This window comes from Propithecus coquereli, unplaced genomic scaffold, assembly GCF_000956105.1.
Source record: "Propithecus coquereli isolate 6110/MARCELLA unplaced genomic scaffold, Pcoq_1.0 Scaffold202, whole genome shotgun sequence".
NCBI classification, from domain to species: Eukaryota; Metazoa; Chordata; class Mammalia; order Primates; family Indriidae; genus Propithecus; species Propithecus coquereli.
Genome location: NW_012145190.1, coordinates 3,533,661 through 3,549,382, shown reverse-complemented (window position 1 = coordinate 3,549,382; position 15,722 = coordinate 3,533,661). Strand labels below are relative to the sequence as shown.

Here is a 15,722-nt window from a genome sequence, read left to right as displayed (position 1 = left end):
ATAATGTCACACATCCTAGAAGCTTCACAGTAAGATATATAGTGCCATGCTGTCATAAACTATAATTCTTGTTTAGAATATGCACAAGCTTCAGTAGAAATGTCTTGGTAGAAATTTATGATAGTTATATCTATAATGAATAAAATGTTGGGTTATAGCCACCATCTCCCTTATTACTATGATCATTGTCTGCTATTTAATTATCTATCTATACAAGGAAACATAGCTGGTAAAGATCATTTTAATATAATATCATTTGAGGAGAAACGGATTTACTGTAATTATTGTTCTGATTCTAAAAGTCAAATAACTGATAGAATAAATTTTCTAATCTATTCCTCAAAGTCTTCCCAGAAGATGAACTATTTAAAAGACATTTGAAAAATGAGAAGAATTGAGCCAGATAACCTCCCACTATGGGGCAAGGAGAGGAGAGAGCAATCCCATCACAAGAAAAGTGTGTAATAGAGATTTCATGTGGGAGAGAGCCTGGGGAGCTAAAGAAACAGAGGTTAAGCAGACATGAGTGGGGAGCGATGCCTCAGATGAGATAAAAGAGTCACCAGATAACAAAAATTTTCAGAAGCCATGCCAAAGATTTTATTCTTTAAGTCAAAAAAATTGAAGCCATTCCATTACGAGGAAGTAACATGATCAGATATACTTAGTTAAAGTTTACTCTGGGGCGAGGCAGAGGCATGGTGGCTCACTCCTGTAATTCCAGCACTGTGGGAGGCCAAGGTGATAGGATGACTTGAGCCCAGAAGTTTAAGACCAACCTGAGCAACATAGTGAGACCCTATTCCTACAAAAATAAAGGAAGGAAAATTAGCCAGGCATGGTGGCATGCACCTATAATCCCAACTACTCAAGAGGCTGTGTCAAGAGACTTGCTTGAACCCAGGAGTTGGAGGTTACAGTGAGCTATGATGACACCACTGTGCTCTAGTGAGGAAACAGAATGAGACTTTGTCTCAAATAAATTAATTAATTAAAAAATAAAAAATAAAGTTTACTCTGGCTGCAGGTCTAAAAATGGATTGAAATTTCCACTCTTAATGCAAACTCTGAAATCCTCATTCCTCTGTCACCAGTTGACACTAAACTTCTGATAAAGGCAGAAAAGAGGGGCATTAAAATTCTGGGTAGATTTACTAGAGATTGAATAAAGTGGAATCTTATCCTGGTAGACAGCATTCAAAGACCATCAATTTCAGTAGCTCCTCTAAATAAGAATTTCTATTCACATAATGTCTTCTCCTCAAAATGCTGTTGAAATCTAAACACAGGTCCTTTAAAAAATATATGGATTGGTGAGAAGGGTCTGAGTGGCAGACTAGAAGCAGACTGCATATGCCGCTCTCATGGAGATGATTGAAGGTGGTAAGTGCATATCCACCTTCACATTGATCATCTAAGAGTGATCATTGCAAATCAAAAGAGAGGTAACAGGAGGTACCTAAAATGAAAGAGAGGGAAGAGAGGTGACTTGCTCTGCAATTTGGAGGTATGCAGGGAAACAACTACATGCGGTGAAGGGACAGAGGAGAGAATCCCAGAGCTCTATACGCACCCCATGATGACTGCTATCCTAGCTGCAGGAGGGATCTTCCACTGCAGGATGGATGCAGGACTGGTGTAGGGAGCAGTCTAGAGACTGCACAGTGGCACTGCTCCAGAGAAAGGGCACAGCAGTGACTTATTGTCTTGTGAACCCTGGCCACTGCTGCTGGCACATTTTAAGATCCTAGACCCAGAATGCTGCCTCTACCCTGGGCAGATAGCCTGGACACCCTCTCGAGTGCTGTGGGCAGAAGCCACATGCCCCCATTGCTGCCAGGGGACTTAGGCAGGGCAAAGTTCAGGCCACCATGCGCCAGCAATCACCACTGCCTGTGAATATGGGTGGGGCTGCACTTAAGCCATTGCCAGCTCACAAATGCCACTGCCCGTAGATCTCAAACGGGCAGCTCTCAAGCCAGCAGGGGCCAACAGAGGCTGAAAATCACCACTACCCACAGGCATGGGTGGAGCTGTACTCAAGCCAACACCCACCAACAAATACTGCTGCCCATGGATCTGGACAGGGCAGCCCTCAAGCTGGCTCCATCCATCAATTGCCACCACCCATTGGCATGGGTATGGCAGTTCCCAAGCTAACTTGGGCCAACAATCACCACCAGTGACAGAACTAGATGGGACATTCACTCACTGTACAATGTGGGGACCCCCAGTGACAACCACAGGAGAGCAGTGAGACAAGTGATTTAGGAGAGCAGCAGTGTTAAACACTCACAGTGCCTCCACTGATCTCATGCCAGGTCAATCCTCCAGAGTAGGACACAAGTGCACCATCCAGGGACCTCTTTTTCTTTGCACTAAGTAGGAGAGTTATTAGTGGAGAACAGGTGCACCACAAACTTATCCATCCTGAGCTCAGAGAAAAGATTTCAGATGAGAAGGAACCAGAATAATAATACTGGCAACATGAAAAAAATCAAGCTATTTCAACTCCCCCAAAGGGTCACAATAGGTCTCCAGCAACAGACCCCAACCTAAAGAAAATTACTGAAATGTCAGAGATGGAATTCAGAATATGGATAGCAAATAAGACAAGATAAAGTTAAAAACCAAGACAAAGAAGCCAAAAAAATTTCAGGACATGAATTAAAAAATGAAAAAAAATCTCTAAAGATATAGCTAATATAAGAAAAAATATATATAACTTAAAAAAATGGGAGTCATCCAGAGAAATTCAAAATACAGCAGAAAACTTCAACAACAAGCTAGACCATGGAGAAGAAAGAATTTCAGAGCTTGAAGACAAAGCCCTCAAACTAATCCAGTCAGCCAAAGATGCATAAAAAAGAATAAAGAAGAATGAGCAATCACTCAGATGAATATGGGACTATGTAAAGTGAGCCAATATATGAATTATAGGTATTCCTGAAGTAGAAGAAAAAAAGGCAAAAAGTATGGAAAACCTGTCTGAGGGAATTATTGAGGAAAGCATCCCTGGTATCACCAAAGATTCAGACATCCAGATATGAGATGGTCATTGAATACCTGGAAGATTCATAGCAAATAGGACTTCTCCAAGACACATAGTCATCAAATTGGACAAAGTCAAAATGAAGGAGAAAATTCTCCAAGCTACAAGACAAAAGCAACAACTAACCTACAAAGGAAAACCCATCAGGCTAACAGCAGAATTTTAAGCTCAGACCTTACAAGCTAAAGGGATTGGGGCCCCATTTTTAGTCTTCTTAAACAGAACAACTGCCAACCAAGAATTTTGTATCCTGCACAACTAAGTTTCATAAATAATGGAGAAATATTTTTCCAGACCTGCACTACATGAAATGCTCAAAAGTGTGCTAACCAAAGTGCTCAAAAGTGCACTCTACATGGAACAGCACAATAGATACTAACCAATGCCTGGAAGCTAAAGCTCAATACTCTTATAAAATAATAGCAGAAGAGGAAAAACAAAACAACAAGTTATCATCATCCAGCATGATGAACAGAACAGTACCCCACATATCAATATTAACACTGAATGTGAATGGTCTGAATGTCTGAATCAAAAGACACAGACTGACTGAATGGGTGAAAAATGTAAGCCAAGTATATGTCGCCTCCAAGAAACCCATCTAACTCACAAGGACTCGCACAAGCTCAAGGTAAAGGGGTGGAAAAAAATAATCCACACAAATGAAAAACCAAAAGCAAGCACGTATAGCCATTCTCATATCAGATAAAATAGACTTTAAATCAACAATGGTAAAAAAAAAAAATGATAAAGATGGTCATTATATAATGGTAAAGGGAGAAATTTAACAAGAAGACATAGCAATCCTAAATATTAATATACATGCATATAACATAGGAGCTCCCAGATTCACAAAACAAATTCTTCTAGACCTAAACAAAGAAATAAACAGTAACATAATAATTGTTGAGGACTTCAAAACTCAACTGACAGAACTGGACAGACCATCAAAGCAGAAAATCAATAAATAAATACTGGACTTAAACTGGACTCTAGAATAAATGGACCTAACAGACATTTACAAAACATTCTACACAAAAACAACTGAATAGAATTTTTTTCAAAAGAAGATAGACAAATGGCAAAAAATACGAAAAAAATATTTGATATCACTAATCAACAGGGAAATGCAAATAAAAAACGCACAGAGATACCACCTTACCCCTGTCAGAATGGCCATTATGAAAAAAGTCAAAAAAAAATGATAGATGTTGGCATGGATGCCGAGTAAAAGGGACATTTATATGACATGCTGTTGGTGAGACTCCAAATTGTTTAATAGTACAACTTCTATGGAAAACAGCATAGACATTCCTCAAAAGGATAAATATAGACTTAGCATTCAATCCAGCAATCCCACTACTGTGTGTCTACCCAAAGGAAAAGAAGTCATTCTGTAAAAAAGTCACCTGCACCTAAATGTTTATCACAGCACAATTCACAGTTGCAAAGATGTGGAATCAACCTGAGTTTCCATTAATTCATGACGGAATTTAAAAAAATATGCTGTATATATACCATGAAGTACTACTCAGCCATAAAAGGAATGAAATAATGTCTTTTACAGCAATTTGGATGGAACTGGAGACTATTATCCTAAGTATCTCAGGAATGGAAAATCAAACGCCACATGTACTCACTAATAACTGGGAGCTAAACGATGGGCACGCATGGGCACAAAGAGATGTAAAGCACATTGGAAACCAAGAAGGAAGGAGGGTGGTGGGGTGAGGGTTAAAAAATTACCTATTAGGTACAGTGAACACCATTCTGGTGATGAGCACACCAAAATCCCCAACGTAAGCATTATGAAAGATACCCATGTAACAAAAACATTTGTTCCCCTTTAATATTTTGAAATTTTAAAAAAGTGAGTTGTTAACAAGGTTTCCTATCACTATTTTTATTCAAGAAACTATAAAATCTTGGAAAGTACAGATGAATAAATTTGACAAAAGCTTAAGAATGCTCCATTATTACAGTCAAGGTTGTAGTCATCATTCTGACTTCTGTGTGCATTATAATTTTATCACAAATCCATCACATTATATGTCTGTACCCAAAGCTTTTGTATTTAAAATAGAAAGAAGAAAACAAAACTAAACCACAAACAAAGGAAATAGTTGTGCAAAAAATAATGATAATAATAATAATGGCCACAATTCTTTACTGATTTCAAGAGTCGATTCTATTTTGTCCATCCCTTGAGACTTGGAGGTCCTGGTGGTTTGCTCCGGCCAACAGGTGACAGCATAGGCAGCCCCATGCGGATTTCAAGCTTGGGTTTCAAGAGGCTTTTCATGCTTCTCTCCCTACTTTTGGAATCCTGCCGCCACCAAGTAAATAAGCCTGGCTTTATTTCCTGGATAATAAGATATCTGACTTAGCTCTCCTGTCATCCCAGCTGACTACACTCTGGCCCCCAGACATGTGAGTGGGGCTATTCTGTGTGATCCAGCCCACAATGGAGCTAGGAACTAACCAAAGCTGAAAGCAAGCCCAGCGGAGAGCAGACAGGCCTGGCATAGGTGAAACTGCACAATTGGAATGGCACCTGAGCCCAAAACCTGATTCCTTCTCTTGGTAGATCCATGATCTTGGAAAAGTATCTTAACACCCAAATCTATATGTCTTCAAAGGTTTTAAAATATTATTGTTATGTAGGTAAAGTGCACAACCCACTGTTTGGACAGAAAATATACCTATGGAAAGGTACCTGTCTTTATTCTGAGAGGAAAAATACTTGAATTATTTATAAATTCTGAGCCTGTTAAAAAAGTAAATATGGCCAAATTTCCACAAATAAGCGATTTAAGCCAGAATGGTGATATCATACAGAATCTTGCTAAAATCCTGGAGTTTAATATTTTTGTTAACTATTCCCACGTAATTAGATAAGGGAGTTAAAGTCTTAAACGTATAAAGTTCATTGACCTGGGATTGAGGAGTCCTGTAACTGGTACACATCCCTGACGCTAATCACCTGTATGAATTAGGAGAGTGATCTCCCCTCTCTGGAACACGATTCACCCATATGAAAAATTTGCTTGATCGTTACCCTAGAACCAACTTTCTATGATTTCAGTTTTTTAACATCTCTTACAGAAACTATCATGAGACGATAGATAATCTCACCTATTTCAACACAGTGTGGCAGGGCAGATAATGATTCTTATATACGCATGTATCTTTGGAAGTATGGGATATTATCACTATCTTAGTTGAAGCGAGAGATGAAATATACTGAAGACAACTGCATTCTTCGTTTCATCTCAAGATTTATATTCTCACTTCTGTTTCCCTAGAAACACAGTCCTGTGAGTTTGTGCACATTCTTCAACCATTATATTTCTTAATTTCCTTATCTGCAAATAATTAATGCCTCTTAAATTTTTAGAATCATGAACCTTTCTGAGAACATAATAAAAGCAATGATAATTCTCCCCAAATATTTATATTTGCATATGAATTAACACAAAAAATTTTAGAGTGTTCAAAAACCCTCAGAAATCTATCCATGAATTTCCTGGTTATAATTATCAGGTAAAAACAAACAAACAAACAAAACACAAAAAACAACAACAAAAAAACCTTCTACCATTAGAATATGCCTAAGTTTCTGTTTAGTGCTAATATTCTACATTAAAAGCTGAGAAATAGATATACCAAAAATAGCATGTTTAAAGCTGGATTCCAAATCTTCTCTTCCAGAAATTGATCTGTTCATTCCTTATATTAGTTAATAGAATTCCACTCTTCCAGTTTCTAAGTCAAAAATTTGGAATCCACCTATTTTCTTTCTCTCGCATCAACTTTTCAGTCTTTCATGAAATAATGATGTTTCTTCCTTCAACACTTATCCTGAATCTGATCACTTCTCACCACCTCTGCTGCTACCGTCCTGGTTCAAATCACCATCATTTTTGCCAAGAGTATTGCAATAGCCTTGTAACTCGACTACACCCTGGTCCCTTACAGTATACTCTCAATACAGCAACCAGTATGGGCCATTAAACAAATAAATAAATAAACAAACAATAAAGCAATGTTGTTCCTATGTTTAAAACTCTGGGAAGCCTCCGGGGGAATGGACACACATGAAGCTTGGACTTGGGGGAGAGGGAGGGTAAGGGCATCCTACGTAACCTAATCATCTGTACCCCCATAACATGCTGAAATAAAAATTTAAAAAAAAAATAAATAAAACTCTGGGAAGGCTCCCAACTTATTCCAAGTAAAAGCCACAATGGCCTAGAGGTCACCCATAGTGTGTCCCTCCCTTACGTAACGGACCTTATTTCCTAACACTCACCACGCTTGCCACCTCCTTCACTCTGCCTCAGCCTTGCTGACTTTCCCACTCTTCCTCAAATGGGCCATCCTTGCCCCAGCATCAAAGACTCTTGACTGTTCTCTTTATCCGAAACTCTATTCTCCAGATATTGGCATGACTCACCCCTTCATCTCTTTTACGTCCCTTTCAAATGTCATTTTCCAACTAAAATCCATACAATTCATTCTTTTTTTAAATTCCATCTCTTTTCCTACCAATAATTCTCATCCTTGTTACTCTACTCAGATACTGTGCTATGATGTCCCATGTGTGTTGTCATGTTCTAACTGCTGTTTATTAAACTGATCGCCTAGTTCTCTTCACCAGAATGCAACATCTACAGGGAAAAATATTTCTGTTTTGTTCACTGCTATATCCCAGCACAAAGAACAGTTCCTAGTAACTATTTGGCACTTAATAAATAATTGTAAAATGAATAATTGATTAATTGCTTTATATCTAGAAGCTGGTTTTCCTAAAGTGCTGTCTTAGCTAAGCTAAGAACTTAGCTCAAAATATTCAGAACAAAATCTATCTTCAAGTGGGTTTTCCCAGCACAGTGTACTATATCACAATAAAAAGCAAGAGTAAATAAAAATGACTCACCTCTGAGATCACAAATCCACTGAGTTTGAAATAAATTTGCAAGTATATGTGAATGTGAACTATTAATAAAAGGCACAGAAAATGTCAGAGTCAATCATGCTAAAGAATTTCATACAGAGTGACCTGTCATGATGCATCTTTCCCTGTAGCAGCCCTGTTCCCTGCTCCCTTCACTGGGGCAAGAAAAATTCTATGGAACAAATGTGTCTCTCTTGCACTTGAAAATGAGTACCAAGAAGTGAAAATATCACACACAATTTCTGGAGTGGCACAACCATTGGAGTTAAAAAGCAGGTCACACTTTTTTGCCCTCTTGATTTTTTTACTATATAAGTGAATATACAATGGTCCAGCATAAATATCAGACTCAATGTCAAATTCCAGATGAGGACAGTATGTATCACTGAATGGAAACTGATTTAGTAGGGAGTGTCTGTGTGTGTGTGTGCCTGTGTGTGTGTTCGAGAACCAGATCAGACTCTGCATTCCCCTTCTAATTGCAGCTGAGGTCACAGAGAAGCCAAACTGCTTAGCTGACCCTGATCCCAGGTGCTTACCCCTAGTTGGGGAGGTCAGTTCTTGAAAGTGACACCCTTTTCCCTCTCCTCTGGTATTTGATATGCCTTCCTTGGACCCAATGTATGTATTTCCTCAATTTCCCTTTGAGACACCTCCCCACACAGCAGCCCAGAAATAAGAACCTCACTCTACAGAGACACGATTAGAGTTCACTTGGGATTGGGGGATGATGAATTAATGAGGATATGATGAAATGAATGGTGTTTCATTAAAGTTGGCCTTCTTAATGGATCTAAGTCACAAAACAATCATTGACTGTGTCTTAAAATTGAATTTCTCTAAATTGTACTAATTGAACTTTTTAAGAATGTATCATGTGGTCCGTATTTTTTTCTGTGGCATATGTTCCTCTCTCTGTCCAGGCTACCCTTCCTTGTCTCCTCCACTGGGGAACTACTATCCATCCCCATTGTTTTGGTCTGAATTGTGGCAAAGCCCTAATTTCCAGTGCCTCAGAGTCTGACTGTATTTGGAGATGAGGCCTTGAAAGATGTGATTAAGTTAAAATGCAGCAGTTAGGGTGGGCCCCAGTCCAACAACTGGTGTCTTTATAAAAAGGAAATTTGGACATACGAAGAGACACCAGGGATGCGAATGCACAGAGAAAAAAACTATGCGAGAACACAGCAAGAGGTGGCCCCTTGAGCCAAGGAGAGAGACCTCAGAAGAACCCAACCCTGCCAGCACTTTGAACTTGGACTTTTAGCCTCCAGAACTGTTGAGATAATAAATTTCTGCTTTTTAAGCCACCCAGACTGTGCTATTTTGTTACAGCAACACTTGTAAACTAATATACTCACTGACCAACATTAAGACCTTTTTATATTGGAACATTTCTAGTTTTACATATAAGACTACTATGATTAGGAAATGTGATGTATCACAATGAAATATTATATAATTTTTGATTAATTCATACATAAAACTGAAAAAAAGAGAAGTCCAAACATTCATTAAGCCTTAATTGTTATCGATCCCTGCTTTACCTAATAGGTATTTTCACTCTGATTCTCCCCTTGGATGTAAATTTTTTTTAAAATCTATCTCTCTCTGGCTCCATCTATTTATATGTGCTTTGCTATCTATATATTCCTTTCTGCCCATTTAATACAGGTGCTATAGTTTTGTCCTTGATTTTTTTATTGAAATATTCATTTGATTATGGTCATCTGGAACTAAAGCTACAATATCTCTGATGCATGCCTATGGTCATTTCTCCATTGATAGGCATTTGGCATGCTGCTACTTACTACAACGTGATAATCAATATTAAGCTAAATAAATGTATCTATGTCTTTTTATGCCTGTGCTTTTATTTCTTTGGAGATTCCCAGACTAGAACTGCAGAGTTAAAGGTAATTTTGCAAAATATAATTATTAAAGATACCTCCAGTTTACTTTCCCAGAATGAAAAGTCATAAAGTAAGTCATCCTCCCACCATTAATAAATGTAAATGTCTGTTTCCCCACACTCTTGACAATACTGGACATTATCAATCTTTTTAATATTTATCAACACAAAGGTTCAGGATCAGGGTTAGGATTGAAGTAAAAAATGATATCTTCCTCATTTGTTTTGCATTTCTCTGCCTCCTGGTGAAATTAAGTCTCTTCATTGTCTATTTGCATACCTGCTTTTAAGAATTACCTTTCTTTCTGCTCATTTTTCATATTTAATGTGTAGCAATTCTTTGTATATTAGGGATATTTTTCATTCATAAATGATGCACATATTGTTCTCCCAAATAAATCTTATTTATTTTATCTTGTAAACTCTTTGAGGACCTTACTGTAGCTTAGAGCCTGTCTCCCAGTCCCTTATTGCTAGCAACCCAGGAATATCATATAATAATATGTTCACTGAGGAGATTCAATAAATTTACTCTGCAATTTCAACCAACATCAATCAACAGTAATTTGGTCTTATGGTTTGACTGACCATACAAATAATCATGGAGCTCCATCATAGAATGGAGCCTCTGATATCCTAAAATATCTGCTAGATCAAGTGAGGCATTTCCTTTTTTTTTTTCTTCAGTGTCTAATTTATTTATTATTATTTTTTTTTAATTCAGGATGTTATGGGCGTACAAATATTTTGGTTACATAAAATGCATTTGCCTCGCTCAAGCCAGGGCCACAAGCATGTTCTTCCCCCATACAGTGCTCCCCATCTGCATTAGCTGTGGGTTTACTCACCCCACTTGCTCTACTCCCCACTCCCCTACCTGACCGGCACCAAGTGAGTATTACTACCATGTGAGCACCTTAGTGTTGATCAATTAGTACCAGTTTTATGGTGAGTACATGTGGTGCATGTTTTTCCATCCTTGTGATACCTCACTTCGAAGGATGGGGTCAATCTCTATTCAGGATAATATAAGAGGTGCTAGATTACCATTGTTTTTTGTAGTTGAGTAGTATTCCACAGTATACATATACCACATTTTTTTAATCCACTCATTTATTGATGGGCATTTGGGTTGTTTCCACATGTTTGCAGTTGTGAATTGTGCTGCTATAAACATTCAAATGCAGATGTCCTTATTATAGAATGTCTTTTTTCCTTTGGATAGATGCCTAGTAGTGGGATTGCTGGATCAAATGGTATTTCTATTTTTAGTCCTTTGCGGTATCTCCAAATTACTTTCCACAGGACCTTTTTAATTGTTAGGGAGACTACTCTTTTATAGAAAGTACACAGTGATTCTAAGTGATGATATTTGTTCTCTACTTCATCTGTCGCCAAGGAAATCTGTTATCTTAGTATTATAGCAAGCCAAAAAATGAGAACCAGAAAAGAAACATTGTTTTCTTAGAGGCCTTTTATAATAGATATTTTAGTATAACTTCCTAACTCTCTCTCTATCCTAACAAGTGAAGTAAGTGCCTTTTATTTTTTAGTTTTTGTTGTTTTCTGTTGTTATCTTTGTTTTGTTTTTTTATAAGTTTTGGGTTTATATTCCTGTTTTCTCATCAATGAACTACATAATTTGAAGTAGGTCATTTAATCCATTAAATCCTGACAAATAATTCCATAACCAGTTATATTATTCCCATTTATTTAGTTTAAAATATTATAGATACAAACAACTTATAAAATGTTAAATGAAAATTTTTAAAATGCTGCTTTCTTTTAAACTTCTCAGAGTCCCAACAATTTTATAGCTATCATGAATAGCAGTTTTTCCAAATGCCCTAGCCTCATTCATTTAAAAAGAACATTCAAAAACATTAGTGCCAACTTAAGAAAAATGCAGACTGCTCATCCCACTACATAAAATTAATTTTTAAATTTGTTATTATTTTATTTATTTCTAAGAATACAGGTTGATATCAATAACATGGAAATAATCTTTTCAAAAAGCTTTGTTTATCAAGTATTTTTATTTAAGACAACTTAATTCTAGCTAACATTTTCTTCAAGGTATCTTTGATGTCTTTATTTCTGAAGCTATAGATCAAAGGATTTGACATTGGAATCACCACAGTATAGAACACAGACACCACTTTATCCCGTTCCAGGGCATAGCTAGTGCTTGGCCGGGAGTAAATGAAGACGAGTGTACCATAATACAAGGTGACAGCTGTCAGGTGAGATCCACACGTGGAGAAGGCCTTGAGGCGGCCCTCGGCAGAGCGGATCTTCAAGATGGCTGCAATGATGAAGAGGTAGGAGGCGAGAATAAGCATAGTGGGAGCGATGATATTGGAGGCCAGTATAAAATACTGCACGGCCTGGTAGCTCTCCTTCACCTCACATGCAAGCTTTACAAGTGGGGGCAGGTCACAGAAGAAATCATCAATGATGTTGCCACAGAAGCTCAGGGTAAATGTCTCACTGGTGATGATGGTTGAGTTTACAAAGCCACCAATGTACGAAGCTGCAACAAGACTGGCACACAACCTCAGGGACATAGCCTGGGAATAAAGCAGGGGGCTGGAGATGGCCGCATAGCGGTCATAAGCCATGGCAGCCAGCAGGTAGCACTCACTACAGGCCAGCCCTGCAGAGAAGAAGAACTGGCACAGGCAGCCGGCAAAGGAGATGCTTTTGTCTTCAGAGATGCAGGTCATCAGGATTTGTGGGGCATAGACGGAAGGATACCAGAGATCCAGGAAGGACAGGTTTCCAATGAAGAAATACATGGGTATGTGCAGCTGGGAATTAGCACAGATCAGAGAAATTAGGGTGATGTTCCCTAAGAGACCAATGACATAAATAATGAGGAAGATGAAAAAGAGCACTCGCTGTAAGCCCAAGTCTGCTGTAAACCCTAAAAGGATGAACTCCTTCACCTTGGTGAAATTTTTCTCATCCATTGACTTTGGGTTTCTGTGGTCCTTTCTGTGAAAAGATTAATACATATATAATGGCTAAGACATCACCATGTGTTTCCCCATCATTTGCCAGTCTAGATAATTGAAAAATCCAGCCAGGTGGAGTGGCTCACACCTCTAATGTGAGCACTCTAGGAGGCCGAACGGGGAGGATCACTACAGGTCAGAAGTTTGAGACCAGCCTAAGTAAGAGCGAGACCCCATCTCTACTAAAAATAGAAAAAATTAACTAGGTGTGGTTGTGTGCGCCTGTAGTCCCAGCTACTCAGGAGGCTGAGGCAGGAGGATCCCTTGAGCCCAGGAGTCTGAGGTTGCTGTGAGCTAGGCTGACACCAGGGCACTCTAGCCTGGGAGACAGAGTGAGACCCTGTCTCTAAATAAATAAATACAACTGATTCATATTTGTTGTTCATTGTGGGTTGTGTTGATGCTGAACTGGGTATCATTCCTTTTGGATAAGTGGAAAATCAGTTCTAAGCTGCCTTGAGAGATTAGTTATTAGGCACATTAACATAATAACATAATGTACATCACTTTAGATTTTCAGTCTAATTTTTCCTCCTTTTTGGAAGAGGGTGATATGTGTATCTTCTCTTCTGGTTGAACTTAGAGTGCTTGAGGACCATGCGGATGGTATGACCCTCAAATGGACCTGTAAACAGAATGAAAATATTACTCATTGGATAATTGTGTTCATAATGTGGGTTGAGTTTCCTACAAAATAAATAGTTTTAGGAAAAGAAAAAAAAAAGACACTATCTAAACTGAATGGTGCATGGGAGTATGGTAGAATGAATAATGACCCACAAAGATATTCAGGTTCTAATCCCAGGAAACTGTGAGTATTACTTTATATGGGAAAAGGTCTTTGTGTATATTTGTAAATTAAGAAAGTATAAATGAGGATATTAGCAGGGTGGGCCCAAAATCCAATCACAATTACCCTTAGAACAGGGAGGCAGACAGCGATTTGACCACAAACAGAAGAGGAGACAGACCGTGGACGCAGAGATTGGATTGTGGAGCATGCAACCACAAATCAAGAAATGCCAGCAGCCACAAGAAGCTGGGAGAGAATAGGAATGGCTCCTCCACTAGAGCTCTACATGGAGTGTGGCCCTGTCGATATCTTGATTTTGACCCAGAGGTACTGACTTCAAACTTCAGACTTCCAGAACTTCGAGAGAATAAGATTCTGTTCTTTAAAATTGCCACACTTGTGGTAATTTGTTACAGCATCAGTAGGAAACTAACACAGAAAGTTATGGAACATAACCTCAGAGTCTCTCTTCCTCAGAGGTAGGAGAAGGGGAGAATGGTGCCAGCCAAGGGGGATGCAACATCCTTCAGAGGACTCCTATTACCACCGACCACACTCAGAGAAGGGTGAGATTATGATTGCCACAGTTCTAGACTGGCACAGGATGATAAATTTCTGCTAGTAGATCCAAGGTTTAAAAGTCTTGGCCAGGCGCGGTCGCTCACGCCTGTAATCCTAGCACTCTGGAAGGCCGAGGCGGGCGGATTGTTTGAGCTCAGGAGTTTGAAACCAGCCTGAGCAAGAGCGAGACCCCGTCTCTACTAAAAATAGAAAGAAATTAATCGGACAACTAAAAATATATAGAAAAAATTAGCCGGGCATGGTGGCGCATGCCTGTAATCCCAGCTACTCAGGAGACTGAGGCAGGAAGATCACTTGAGCCCAAGAGTTTGACGTTGCTGTGAGCTAGGCTGACGCCACGGCACTCACTCTAGCCCAGGCAAAAGAGTGAGACTGTGTCTCAAAAAAAAAAAAAAAAAAAAATTTCTTTTTCTAGGAAAACAAAACCAAACAAATTAATCCTTGCCATTGTGCCAGGATTTAAAATTAAGCTACAAAAATAAAGAATCACTCTCTTAGAACTGTATCTTTATGGTGAGAGACAATTTCTTTTCACTAGGCTTTTAAGAATCTACACTTTTTTACCTAAACAAATATTCATTCTATAGTTATTGGCAAAGTGTAAGTTCTTCATAATAAACAAAGAGGATTGAAATAAGTGACGTTTTTGGTGTTTTTGCATATCAAGGCTCTTAGGTGCTGAGGTCATTTCTAACAAAGCATATTCCTGGAAGCAGTTTAGGACCAAGAATCAGGAGACCTAGGTTCTGAACTGAATTAGCCACTGCCAATGGTAAATAAAATGATCACTTCCAGAACTCTATTTTCTTACCAGTTTTTTTTTTTTTTTTCAAGTTCAGGTGGACTTTACAACATTATGAAGATGAGAAGTCACTTTGAAAAGTAGAAGTTAAAACTACATATTGCATTGTCTACATTTCACGATTTGTTCATTTCAGTGATTCATCCCTCAGATATATTTGTTTTACCTCCTAAGGATCTCCAATTGCACCTGTACTATGATTGCCTAGATTTTTATGTGTTCTTCTGCAGAAACTGTCCTTCTTCGATATGTGGCTTTTATGAAGCTGGATAATTGATTGCTAGACCTGTTTTCAAAATTCTATTCTGGAATGAAAATTGCAAGAGACTTTTCTTCCTTAATCTCTCTTGTTTTCATCTACAATTATTAATGCATAAAGGATATAAAAGTGTGAATGTATACACATTGTGAATATGTACATCAATGTTTTTTCCAAGTAAAAAGGGTTGAAGTGGGCTTAGTATGAAACATAAGACACACTAAGCCACCTTTAATATTTACACTGGTAAATTGCATAAATTAAGAAACTGTGAAAAAGAAAAAAAAAAGAGAACTGAATGTAAAATGGAGCCAGGGATAAAACCTATTATATACCAACAAGTCCTAT

General features: G+C 38.3%; 1 protein-coding gene across 1 annotated transcript; it reads right to left on the bottom strand.

Annotated features, from left to right (window-relative positions):
• Positions 1-11,960: 11,960 nt before the first annotated feature.
• Positions 11,961-12,893, bottom strand: LOC105810026 (olfactory receptor 1013-like). The gene has a single exon (XM_012643935.1). It carries the CDS (start codon positions 12,891-12,893, stop codon positions 11,961-11,963), a length of 933 nt encoding a protein of 310 aa, XP_012499389.1.
• Positions 12,894-15,722: the final 2,829 nt, after the last annotated feature.

What these genes read in the sequence shown, in the direction of transcription:
- LOC105810026 (XM_012643935.1), bottom strand. Translation starts at nt 12,893, where the DNA reads ATGGATGAGAAAAATTTCACCAAGGTGAAGGAGTTCATCCTTTTAGGG.